The 13,959-nt window shown below is 34.3% G+C and overlaps 1 protein-coding gene across 1 annotated transcript in view; it reads left to right on the plus strand.

Moving 5' to 3' along the window:
* PCDH15 (protocadherin related 15) overlaps window positions 1-13,959 on the plus strand; it is a 1,088,571-nt gene that overhangs the window by 782,421 nt on the left and 292,191 nt on the right. The window contains exon 12 of the mRNA XM_029245143.1: window positions 11,791-11,997. Coding sequence (XP_029100976.1) covers window positions 11,791-11,997 — 207 coding nt within the window. The remainder of the gene's footprint in view (window positions 1-11,790; window positions 11,998-13,959) is intronic.

Here is a 13,959-nt window from a genome sequence, read left to right on the forward strand (position 1 = left end):
TTAAGCCAGTTGACAAATTGCCCACTACATGAAATTCCAACAGAAAACTTTGTTGATTTGAAAGATCAGGCATTAGGGGCGGACAGACAGAGGAAGAAGTCACAGATCATTAGTCATTACTTCTCAAAATAAAAAGGATGGCATCCCCCATGAACATGAGAGAGCTATCAAAATTCATTAAATCTGTTAAGGAGAATGTGAAGTATAAGTTACTATCATTCTGCTGTGGTGTATGGATTGTCAGTTTATCAAAAAAAAAAAAAGAGAGAGAGATACATACAAATAGAGAAATTAAAAGGAGAGAAGAAGGGCTTAGATGCTCCCTTTGAGAAAGACTGAGTAGGATCTTCCAGTGAGCCAGGGTTATGATAAGAAAAAAAAAAAAATCAGAGCTGATGTTGTCCAGCCATAGGAAGAAAGACAAATTCTATAAATGACATACTTTCATAATTCTGGAAATATTCTAGCCATATATGCCTCTCTCTATTCTTATGGATTCCCATTGAAGGAATAAAATACACATATCTCACATCTTAGTTCAGCAGTTAAGTGAAAAGTAAGCTCACTTCCTCTGCCCAATAGCAAGATCTATAAGGTAAGGAAGTTTAAGTCCATTAAGAGTGAAAGTCCTTTGAATGTTTTAGAGAAAATTATCCCACAGAAATTTCAGGTATTAGTTCTTATCAGTAATGAAACAACAATCCCTCCATTGATGTCTTAATGAATAATACACTTTTAGAAATCCACTGACATATTTGATACATTTGCTAGATGTTCATCTTTCAATTTTACGTTCTATTTTTTTCAGTTTAGTAGATTGTCACATAAAACATTATGTTTGTTTCTTCAAAAAGAACACTGTATCCTTTTGTTTACTCCTGCTTGTTCACATTTCTAAAACTTCTAAGTACTAGGCTAAATTAATTGACTATTATGACAATTATGGAAATTAATACAAGGAAAGAATATATGGTGTCCTCTTTTCTCATGTTGTTATTCATCCTGCTAGGTTAGTTAGAACAGAAATAGAATACAGCAGTTGAATATAGTGGCTGTCCAAATGTGCAAGATGACAAAAGACACACAGAAGTGATATTTTACTTGGCCTCTTTCCTTCTTCACAAGGTGACCTGCAACTGCTTGGAAGAAGGGAAGCAATTTATCCATTCTCATCACAGTCCCTTGATTTTGGCAAGGCCCTCTTGTCTGCAAAGGTCATTGTAAGAGTACAACAGCAAGTCTAAATATTGTAGAATGTTCACGTGAAAGACACTCTGAGCGGACCTTGCCATATCTCCCCACTACACACCCCTTCATACACAAAAACTACCTTAACCCTCCTACATGAATGTTCTCAAGTAACCTTTCTTCATAGGCTTCTTGGTTGTTGCATAGAAAATGAAATTAAAAGGGTATATCTAAAGACTTGAAAGCTAAACAGGTCTTTCCACTAGTTTTTTCTCAAGAACAGACTAGTACATAGGAAAAACTCCCATTCTCATTACCTTCCAGGCTCTGAAAAATAACCCACTTAGAGACAGACTTTTTTTGTATACTGATGATTTTTTGAAATTTTTTGAAATATTCCAGGATGGACTATTCCAGTCAACCAGTTCACAAAGGCACCTTAGGAGAGAGCTTTCTCCTAGTGGAGAGAATACTCTGTGGGAATGGAATCAGAATCCAGCATAGACATTTGCTGGATGAGGAAGTGAAGGGCAGGGCAAAATAAGGGGAATACAACATGAATTAGAAGCACTCCAGAAAAAAGTTACTACACCATCACGATCATAATTTTGTCTCTGGCTCACAGTGCTATTTATAGCCAAGATGATTCTCATGTTCAAACCACCAGCCAAATAGTGTGATATATCTGTGCTTGGCAGGAGTTTTCTGAATCTGTGGTCTCTCCGGGAGCAATTGGGTTTTTCTTCTTTAAATCATTCAAAATTGCCTTAGTCATTCTAGTGTCAGTTTATATATCAAGCTTTAAGCACAGAGAAAGATTTTTATTATTGAAAAATATACAGAAGCTCCAAGGTTGCGGTACGCGGGCCTCTCACCACTGTGGCCTCTCCCACTGCGGAGCACAGGCTCCGGAGGCGCAGGCTCAGCGGCCATGGCTCACGGGCCCAGCCGCTCCGCGGCATGTGGGATCCTCCCGGAGGGCACGAACCCGTGTCCCCTGGATCGGCAGGTGGACTCTCAACCACTGCACCACCAGGGAAGTCCGGTGGGCATATTCTTACATCAAATGAAGATAGAATGTACTTTAAAAATATTTTCTAGATGGGAAGTGTGTCAATATTATTTTGTTGTCATATTATAAACCCCTTTGGGAGTGAATTGTTTATAGTCTGTCTAGTAAAGATATCTTTTCTTTTTTGTCAAACCGAAAATGTTTTTATTTCCAAACAGAAATGCACTCTTTCGCTATGCTTATGGCATTGCAAACAAATCAGTTGTATAAGATACAAAACAATTCTTTGTGTTTTATCTGATAAATTATTTTATGGTTTTGCAAGTTCTTAAATATTTTTAGTAATTGTCATAAATAGGCTGTTGTCAGACTATGTATTCTTTAATTTTTAGAGTAGTAAAGTTTAAATAAATGAAGTTTCTGTAGGTTTTAAAGCAATATAATAGTAAAACAAGGGTCTAGAAGCAATAGAATGCACTTATTTTAATTATTAATTAGTCGGCAATATTAATATGATCTTTGATCCAGGGAACACAGGCTTACCACAGCCATCTCTCCCTAAGACGTTCCAAAAGAAAAATGTGTGTACAAAGAAGGGAAATGTAACCTTTTACAGTCACTGGGGCTTCAACCCCCAGCCCTTGTAGAGTTTAGTGAACTGAACAGGATCCTATGGAGAACTCCCGTATATAAGTGAGGTTCCTCCACTTTTACTTCCGACTCTCAGGTCCAAACTGAAATTTGAGACTTTACTTAAAGACTGAAAACAGTAACAGCTTGCATAAGAGGCTAGAGAAGAATTGACCTAAGGTGTTCCACCTTGGCTATTTTTGAGTGTAACAGCTGCCTACAAACGTGTGAGAGGAGTCAAAATGCTAGACAGCAGTTGATTCTCAAAGGGCTATTGATTGGACTTGTTAGGATCATGTGATGTGCTTGTTTTTGAAAGGAAGATTTTAGGGCTCTATGCACTGAATCAAGATGCCCATGTGATTTTCAGGGAACTTAAATTTGAGATATAGCCATATTTTAAAATCACTTGGGAACTTGGTAAGGCAGTATAAAATTAAAATAGTAATTAAAGAAACAGACAAATAAGTAAATAAATACATGTCAGAGGTCCTGATTGAGCCTACAGTTGTAGAAGTTTCCGTAAAGATTAAATGAAGATTTTCCCTGTAGTACTTTTGCATCAGACACCAGAACTTTCGGTCTTATTTTCATTGGGGTATGGTGAAATGTGAGATAAAATTTATAGGTCCATATACACAAATGAATATCCCTAGATCTTATAGATCTTAAAACCCTAACTTAGTCAACTAACCTAGTCAAAAACCTTACCAGTGTTCCCAGGTGGGGAACTGGATGGAAGGTTTTGTCAATATTCCCACTTCTTAGGTTTTCTTAAAAAACATGGAAGAATCTTTCATTTGAGAGCAACATAATCAGAAATATGTACATATATATGTGTGTGTGTGCACAGAATAATCCATAATTAAATTTCAATTAATTAAGAACAATGAAATGTCAAGAAGATTTGATCTTGACCTATGAACAGTAGCAGACTGAATTTATTATGTGCAGAATATTCACATTTGTATGCATGCAATCCTTTGTTATGCTACAATCATAAAACATTTTTAATGGCACTCAACCTGCCCATTTGATAGTAGTATTATACGTAGCATCAATTACCAGAAGCTAGCTAAGTCTGCTACATGACACCAGTGTTTTTTTGGATATACAGTATTGTCATGGAGCCTTACTGGTCATCTTTGCTACCCAGTAAGACTACAAAGAAAGATTTTCCAGAAATTCGAGTGTGGGCATAGCTCAAGCATGAAGTAGCCAGACCCAGAAGGGTGTCTTTCAAAGTACTCACATTTTAACCACCCAAGGAGTTTGATAAAAAGGGAGATTTCTTATCCCTGTCCAAGATGTATGAATTAGAATCTTTGTGGGGAGGATGTGGGAATATGCTTTATAATAGGCTTTTCTGCTGAGCCTTATGTAAACTAAAGTTTGAGAACCACTGCCCTATCTGGTGGCCATAATTTTTGAAAGTTACCTGTCATTTACTACTGGTATATAGAGAAATGGCTTTGCCATTTATTTTCCTTCCCTCCTCCTTTCATCCACACTTTGTTCCTTGTTTCTCTTCTCCCCTCCCCTTGCCTCCCCCCCATCCCCCTTCCTTCCTAAGTTATCCGATGTTTGTGAAAATTGGTCAAACAGGCCCTAAGAACTAGAGATTAAAGACTATAGTTTAATAGGAGAGACAGGCAAGAAAACTGGCAAATAAAAAAGTGTGTTAATGCACTATAAGAGTGTACTCAGTCAGAACCTTGCTAAAATAATCAATTAGCCTCAGTCTGACAAGAAAATGTGTCTAAGTCATACGCTAAGTGAAAAACAAAGCAAATCAGAGCAAACATCTCTTTGTTTAAACCATGGCCCATTTTAAAAACCTCCCCGTATCTAAAAATATATATCAGCTTATTTATATATGTATTATATGTAAATGTTGATAAATTCTGGAAGACTGTAGATCACCTATTCACAGCCCTCATTCCTGTTAACAGGGAACCACAATTGGTGAGTGAGGAGGATAGGTTGTGGCCCTTTATATATCTTTATATGACTGGCAGGAATGCATATCAGTACCAATTATCTGTAGATAAGCTTGCTTAGATATGAAGAACCTTTAAAATGCACAAATAAAGATAGTGTTCACATAACTTAAGGTGTTCATGTTATACATTCACAAAAATTTATTTCTGCTTCATTTTAATGTCCAAAACAACCCCTCCGTAAATATCTATAAAATGGGGATTAAAATCATGGCATATTCATTTTATTTGTAGAAAATATTTATGTAAAGCAAAGATATACATAGCCTATTGAAATTGAAAATACACAAAATTCACAACAAACCTATTTTTGAATTCTTCCATATATCAGGAACTGATCAAACATTTAGCAATGTACGAAACAGACAAATTTACAGTGTTTACCCTCTCATAGAATTTAAAGGTCTGGTGAAGAATGATGCTCAGACATTTGTTGCAATAAAGGGTTAGGTTTACAGACGCATAGAGAAAGGACATTTTTTTTTTACATACAGTATAATTCCATTTTTATTTTTAAATATTATAAATATAGGAAAAATGCAAAATTATCAGAATTATCAAGACTAAAGTGTGGTTTTACCTTTTTAATTGCAACATTTAATTTACATTTTAAAATAAAACTACAATTAATTAGATTAACGTAAGACTTGTTTTTTCTTCTAAAGTTTGCTGACATGAAATATTTCTTGGAGTATAAAATCCATTGAGTATATATTAAATGAGAAGATGGAAACACAAATTATTAATTTTTAAAAAACTTTTAAATTCTTTCCCCATCTATCACTCCAAGCAGGAGATTTTCTTTAAACTATTTTTAATAACAGTAATACAACTAACAGTTATTGAGTAAGACATTTTCTTGCAAGGCATTTTTTGTAAGTATTTTGAATATATTGTATCACACAGTTGAATGTATTTGAATTGAATTTGAATGTATTGTTATCACACAATCAAGATGTCTTGTAAATTGTCATTTACTATGATTAAGGGAGGGTAAGGGACTTAACAGGTGTTGTGAAGTTGGTTAGATATAGACTGGGAGACAAATACCACTCTGCTAAGCCACCTTTTCATTACAGCATCATTTGCTTTTGCAGTAGTGTGTGACTTTCTTACCAGAAGAACATTTATTCATTCAGTACTTACTGACAGACTATTCAATGTTAGCTACTACAATAAGCCTGGGAAGTCAACATTAACAGAATAGTCACACATCCGTGATATCTTGAAAGTTATATTCTAGTGGAATAATTCTGACAATAAATTACAAGTATAATAAACAAATTTTGAAATATTTTATCTGTTAAGTGCTATAAAAAAAGCAAATTACATTGTGAATTCCAGTGCTGGGGATATAATTTAAATGAGGTGGTCAGTGTAGGCCATGTGGAAAAAGATATGTAATTCATGTGGACATTTGTGGGAATAACATCTGAGGTAGAGGGAACAGCCAATGCAAAGGTTCTGAGGTAAGAATATGCCTGATTTTTAGTGGAACAGCATATAGTATGGTCAGAGCATATTTAGTGAGAAGGAGAATATGATAAAAGCAGTAAGAGGTCAGATCCTGTAGACTTGAGTCAAATTGGAAATCAACTGAGAGGTTTTAATGAGAGAAGTGACTTGATCTGACTAATATTTAACAAAATCACTGAGCTGCACATAAAAGAATGGGCTACTGGCAAGGGTAGAAGCTGATGGAGAAGTTTAAATCATCCAGGTGGCAGATGATAGTAGGTTGGCCCCTACCAGAGTGGTAATAGTGGAGGAGGTGAGAAGTAGTTAGATCCTGCATATATTTTGAAGTTACAGTCAATAAAATTTCCTCATAGATTAGATGTGAAGTGTGAAAAGAACCAAGGAGTAAAGGTGACTCCAAGATTCTTGGCCTGAGCAACTGGAAGAATGGAGCTGCTATTAAAGTGGGAAAGACTGTTTGTGGAGTAGGTTTGTGAGGTGGGAGATGAGAATTTCATTTTTTCAGAGGTTACATTTGAAATGTTTATTAGATATCAGGTATCTAATAAACATATTATTTAATAGTTATTTTAAAATAATTATTACTGTAGTTACCTAATAACTATAATAATTAGATAATAACTATCTTTATAGTTATTATTTAAGCAGAGTTATCACATATACAGTTTTATATAGATTCTGGACTTTCAGAGCTCCAAGCTGGAGATAGAAATCGGGAGTCATTATGTTACTGACATTTAAAAAAAATTTTTATTGGAGTATAGTTGCTTTACAATGTTGTGTTAGTTTCTGCTGTACAGCAAAGTGAATCAGTTATACATATACATATATCCCCTCTTTTTTAGATTTCCTTCCCATTTAGGCCACCATAGAGCATTGAGTAGAGTTCCCTGTGCTCTACAGTAGATTCTCATTAGTTATCTATTTTATACATAGTAGTGTATATATGTCAATTCTAATCTCCCAGTTCATCCCACCCCCTCCCTTCCCCCATGGTATCCATAACTTTGTTCTCTTTAGATATAAGTTCATCTATACCATTTTTCCAGATTCCACATATAAGTGATATTATACAACATTTGTTTTTCTATTTCTGACTTCACTCTGTATGACAATCTCTAGGTCTATCTACATCTCTGCAAATGGCACTATTTCATTTCTTTTTATGGCTGAGTAATATTCCATTGTATATATGTACCACATCTTCATTGTGCATTCCTCTGTTGATGGACACTTAGGTTGCATCCATGTCCTGGCTATTGTCAGTAGTGCTGCAGTGAACACTGTGGTGCATATATCTTTTTGAATTATATTTTTCTCCAGGTATATGCCCAGGAGTGGGATTGCTGGGTCATATGGTAGTTCTATTTTTAGTTTTTTGAGGAACCTCCATACTGTTCTCCATAGTGGCTGTACCAATTTACATTCCCACCAACAGTGTAGGAGGATTCCCTTTTCTCCACATCATCTCCAGCGTTTATTGTTTGCAGATTTTTTAATGATGGCCATTCTGACCAGTGTGAGATGATACCTCACTGTAGTTTTGATTTGCATTTCTCTAATAATTACTGATGTTGAGCATATTTTCATGCATTTGTTGACCATCTGTATGTCTTCTTTGGAGAAATGTCTATTTAGGGTTAGTTACTGAGATTTTTAAAACCATGAGATTAGACTAGATTAGCAAGGAAGTGAGTAAGAGGAAGAGAAGATGACTAAGACCTGACTCCAGGGCCACCCCAATTTTAAGTTGGAGAAGAAAGGAGAAACCAGAAAATGAGAAGGAGAAGAAATGGATAGTAGTATTGGAAGAAAACCAAGAGAGAGTGTTGTCTTGAAAGACTAGTGAATAATGTTTTAAATGCTGAAGGTAGGTTAAATAAGATATGGATTAAAAATAAATATTGCGTTTAGCATTGTAGGAATTACTGGTAATTTTGACAAGAACAGCTGTATTTGAGTGGTGGGGCAAAAGCCTAACTGAGGTGGCCTTAGGAAAAATTGGAAAGAATGAGTGTAGACAAAAGCAAACACAAAAATGTAAAAAGTGGGCACTATAGATGCATAATAAATAATTCCTGACTTTCCAGGAAAAAAAGTTATTTATTTCTTCTTTCCTAGAATGTATTTAAATGTCTTGATAATCTTTCCTATTTTCTTTCTTTCCCCTAAATTGTATCTACTTTAAAGGGTTCATACTAGAGATCATGGAATTGATTACATTGCTTGCCACAAGCCAGTAGGACAAAAGTTAGTCTGTATTCTCCGTCCTCTGGTTCAAGGAGCTAAGAGGTTATCAATATTTGCTTGCCTTAATATTGAAAATGGAGTAGCTTGTTTCTTTTAATGTTTTGCTCTCCAAAGTAACTAAATAGTATATTTTGTATACTTCTCCCATTTTGGCTTTAGTTTTACTTTGGTCTCATTACTGAAAATGGGACTCATGCCCAGAAATTCTCCAAGCAAAACCTGGCTTTTAAATATAATGTTTAATTTGTAACTACAGACTTTGTAGATATAAATAAGGTTGTCTTATGGGATTAGATGATTTTTTAAATACTACCTTGTTTCACTTGACCTGCTTTTTTATGCTTCTCATCTCATTTACTAGCGACTACAGGGGAACAGAATAAGTAAGACTTTTGAGAATTCCTATTTATATTATACAGAAGAGAGGATTGGATGATAGGTTTCGTGTATGAACCTTCTAAAGAGAAAAGCATGATAATTTGTTTCAAGTGACATATTTTATCTCTAATTCAATCTGGATTATCTACTTTACTAATTTTCTTTCCTGCCACTAATTTTTCCCATCAATCTTACATTTGGATGTTCATTTGCATTCTCTAAATCAGAGAATCATGTGGTGAATTTCCCTGTATAGGCTCTCGTAAATCAGGAGACCTGAGTCTGGGGCCCTACTCTGTCTGTGACTTACACGTGGTATGGCCTTAAACATAAAACTGATGTTTTTATTTTTGCATAAACACAGAAGTATATGTTTTCATATTTAGAGGGGCAAAATAGCATAGAGATTAAGAATGTGAACTTTGGGGACAGATATGTGGTTAGCACATACAAAACACCCCATAGAGGACAAAATATTTAGTAGCAATCCAAAAATACTACTCATGTTAACAACAAACTAATGTTAGAGAAATAATAGACAGAGCCTTTACATGTTATTTTTAAAGATATGGGCAAATCAGCTGTTTCCATAGATCTAATTTGAGTTTTCTTTCTCTTTTTGTTGGATCACTTTGTTTCCATCATGCAAATAATACATGTTTTTCTGGCTTCCCAGCTTGCAGTAAAAATTAACAACATATGAGCTGAATGTAAAATAAAAGCTTCTTTCATTGTTACACAATTTGCTTTTTGTTTTCCTCTCACCATCCATAAATTGCGTGTGTTTATTGGAGGAAGGGGACAAATGATAAAATTTGTGACTTTTCATAGCATTATTAGTATGTCCAGGACATAACATAATGACTTTCAGAACAATTAGATACAAAATAAAGGGAGAGAGAAAAAGTCCTGTTCAAAATGACTAGCATGTGTGAACTGTTCCTGATTCAATTAGATCCAGGTCATTGGGCTGGAGCCCGTTATGGACCAATTAGTTTCCTACAGTGAAAGATGATGTTTTCTAGTCATGGACTGTACCTTTTCCCCTGGTCAACTGTGTCCAGAAAGCCTGCTGTATGTCACAGAGGGGACTCCTAGAAGAACATCCATGTCTCAGCACAAATTAATCACAACCACTGGATACAGAAACAGCTTATCCATGCTGATGGTCAGGAGCACATATGGTTATGAGTGAAGGATACAAAGTTACAGAAAAGGCTACACATTATTCCAGGACTGTTGTCTTTAATGCAGAGCAGGGGCTCATAAACATTTTGTACCATTAACCACTCTAGCAATCTGTTCTCAGATGAAAATTTAAATGCATAAGATAAACTATATAACATTATAAAGGAAATCTAATATATTGAAATAGTTATCAAAATATTTAAAAAACAAAGATAAGTAGTTTTTTTCTAAACAATGCTTTATATAATATTATTTAACAATGGGTTTATTAATTACCATAATTTCAATGCAGTAATTAGCATAAATTATATTTCAAAAATTTTTTTAGTATTACTAATAACATGAAGTGATTTTTCTTGGTGCAAACTCACTGGTTCTGCCAAACATTACTGTGATTTGTCACATACCCTCTCAATTGATAGAAAAAAAACTAAATTGATAGAAAAAAACTAAATTGATAGAAAAAAAACTAAATTACTAAATTACTAAAAATTACAACTAGAAAAAAGTGAAAAATTATCTTCCAGAAGCCCAATAATGAACAATCAGAGATATCTGTCTGAACTGCTTATAAACCTTCATGGCCAAATGTCACTGCTTCATGTAGGAAAGCACTCCAGGATTTAAAATAAAATATTTAACTTTTAGTTGATTTCAAAATACAACTATTGCAGCAATGGGGGAACATATCAATTAAAAAATGACAGATTTTGAATCTATTTTTATATATATATATATACACACACATATATACTATTGAATTATGTTAATGATTTATTCTAAAGTTTGGAAGAGATTTTCTAGAAATCAGTTGTGATAAAATCTTCCCTTAAATAAAATTTTTGGATTGCTACACAATAAGATGCATTTTTTAAAAAACAGAAAGTCAAGAGTTGGTGTTAAGTGTTGGTGTTCACCCATTCATAGCATGACCATGTGGAGATTTCCTAAGAAAATTTATTGGAAATATAAATTGTCATCAAATTTTTAAACTGAATAGGAGGAAAAAAACAAGAAAACAAACATACTCCTAATACAGGAATATTAATTTTACTTGAATAACATATTTATGGTTAAATAATGTTTACATTTCTATTTCTACTAAAAATAATTTATTGAAATTTTCTCTGTCCCATATAAGAGTCTTTAGAGGACTTTTTGTGGCCAACAAATGTAGCTTTAATCTATTAATTGTATGTAGAATTATGAGTTATTTAGGGATTTAATTACTACCGTGGAACAAGAAGATGTGGAAGAGGCAAAAATAAACACAATGCATTATTTGAGTTATGAATATTTGTCTCTGTTTTTTATTTAAATATTTTATCAGTAATTCACTCAAATATCTTCCCTTCTCAATTTTCTATCTAAATGTACTTAAGTGCTGTTATTTTTTCTAATAATATGCCATGAGAGATACAAAAGTTTATTGCAATGATTTTTTTTTCTTGAAATATACACTGGGTTTGAGGACAGGAAAGCAAAAATTGATGAAGCCTCTCTGGACTTTTATTTCCTCATGTTTTCTAAGGGTCCTTTACTTTAAAGTAGTTCTTTCTGTAATGATACCAGATTAAAAGAGAATTACTACATATAGTATGAAAAATAGCACCCCGAAAGGATTCCATAACATACAATGTTTTAATCTTTTATATTCTTTTTTAGGCTGAACAGGACAATGGTCATCCTCTTCCTGCTTTTGCCAGTCTGCATATTGAAATACTGGATGTAAACAATCAGAGCCCATATTTCACAATGCCCAGTTATCAAGGCTATATTCTGGAATCTGCCCCAGTGGGAGCAACTATTTCTGACAGTGTGAATTTGACCACCCCTCTAAGAATTGTAGTTCTGGACAAGGATGTAGAAGATGTAAGTTAAATATAATTTTTGCTCTTATTTTGCTAATACATCTCTTGTTATATTTATGCCAGTGGGAGATATTACAAAGACATGGTTGCTTGAGCTATAGAATAGAGAAAAAAGTCAGTATAAATGAGAGTCTTAGGGTTGTAATTTAATTCCATATCAAGGTTATTATAAAAAAAAGTAAATTTGAATTTAGCAACTGTTCTTTTTCAGTTTACAGATAATCAGTATAAGGAAGAAAATGTTTCACTTGCAGTTTGCTAAAGTACGAGGGCAGTCTTTAATTAACATTGGCTTTAAACTATGTAATACTAATAGGAAAAAATAATGGCATTACACAATAAGTATAAAAAAATCATGAAGGTAGCTCTGAAGTGTGATTTGGGGGACTTTTCTGACATTATGTTATTAAAGAAAACACATTTTGGGGCAGCTGACCTGCTCACACTTTTGCCAATGGCTATGTTGATGCTAACACTCTTCCACTCCACACATCATTGTCCTCTGTTTTTATGGTACTGACACTCACTACAGGAGTGGGAAATTGTCCAGATTGGGCAGATCAGAGTATTTTACCTCCTTAGCTAGAGTGATTGCTCCAAAGAGTGGACAGAAAATTTTTACCAGTCCAGTCAAAGTCCTCCCAGGAATTGAACAGAAAACAAAATTGGAGCTGGAAGACTTTGGCATCATGTATTAAAGAAGTGGAAATGAATCTGAAGCCATTGTAACCAAGTTTGCTGACATCATAGAGAAGGCCCATTGTCATTGGGAGAGAATGAAGCCTGACAGAGACATACAGAGAGGAGTTCTACCGAGTCCCAATTTTTTAGGCTGGAATATCCCCAGATCTATATGAATCCCTAAAGATTTTCCTTTTAGTCTCTGACCTACCACAGTATTTCCCCAAATATCTTTTTTTGTTTTAACATACGTTAAGTCTGATTTCTGTCACTTGGAACTTACGAAGTCCTGACCCAGAAATGTCTCCCATTTCGATAGCATCTGATAAAACTTTGTGATCGTGGAAATACTCTGTAGCTATTCTGTCCAGCACAGTAGCCACTAAACCTGTGTGGCTATGGAGCACTTGAAATGTAACTAGACTGAAAACATAATTTTAACATTTTGTTTAATTTGAATTATTTTAAATGTGAATAGTCACATGTCACTAATTAGCATAGCTGTGGAACATCCCCCAAAATCTCATTACATGGAATTTTGTCATCAGTTTAGTAAATTACAAGGGCACTTCCAGATTTTTTTTTTTTTTCTTTCTGGAAAAATTTTGTAACCCTTAGCAGAGGCTGTGATAACTCTTGTGTGCACTCCACTTCTCACCAGGTGTTTTATTTTACTCTTTATATGTTTCTCTGCTTTCTTTTTTTTTCCTCATCCTACCTTTTTTGCCCTTCTTAGTCTCTCCCATTTTCTTTCATCATGTGTTTTAACTACAGCTACTTCACACTGAGTTCTTAATACCTGCCAGATAATATAGTAAATGCTTTATCTTGCATTAATTCCCTTAAATTTCACAGCAAACATAATAGATGCAATTTTACATATTGCAGAAAGGGAAATTTAAATGCAATTTAAGTGCCTTAAATTTGAAGCAATTTTAAATGCTTTACTCTGATCACAGAATTAGTAAATGGTAGAGTTAGACCTTGAGCCAAGGTCTAATGGAAATAAAGTCATTGATTTTAATCACTAGTCTAGATAGCCCCTTTCTATTTTATACTGTCTGACTGTAGTCTGACTATGATAACAGCTGTTAATGCTATAGACTTTCTTCCTAGAAAAGTGCGTATACATACACAGTTTCACATCCCACATCACAGAGTGTTTAGGGATTTCCTGAAGTTTAATGTGTTTCATGAGTCACAGGTCATTTAGTGAATACTCACTAGAAAACTCACAGAACCACATTAAGAAGTTTTATCCTGGCTAAGCTAATATATTTTG

The sequence above is a fragment of the Monodon monoceros genome, unplaced genomic scaffold (genome assembly GCF_005190385.1).
Source record: "Monodon monoceros isolate NGI ecotype Baffin Bay Population unplaced genomic scaffold, NGI_Narwhal_1 Super_Scaffold_4, whole genome shotgun sequence".
In the NCBI taxonomy this organism is placed as follows: domain Eukaryota; kingdom Metazoa; phylum Chordata; class Mammalia; order Artiodactyla; family Monodontidae; genus Monodon; species Monodon monoceros.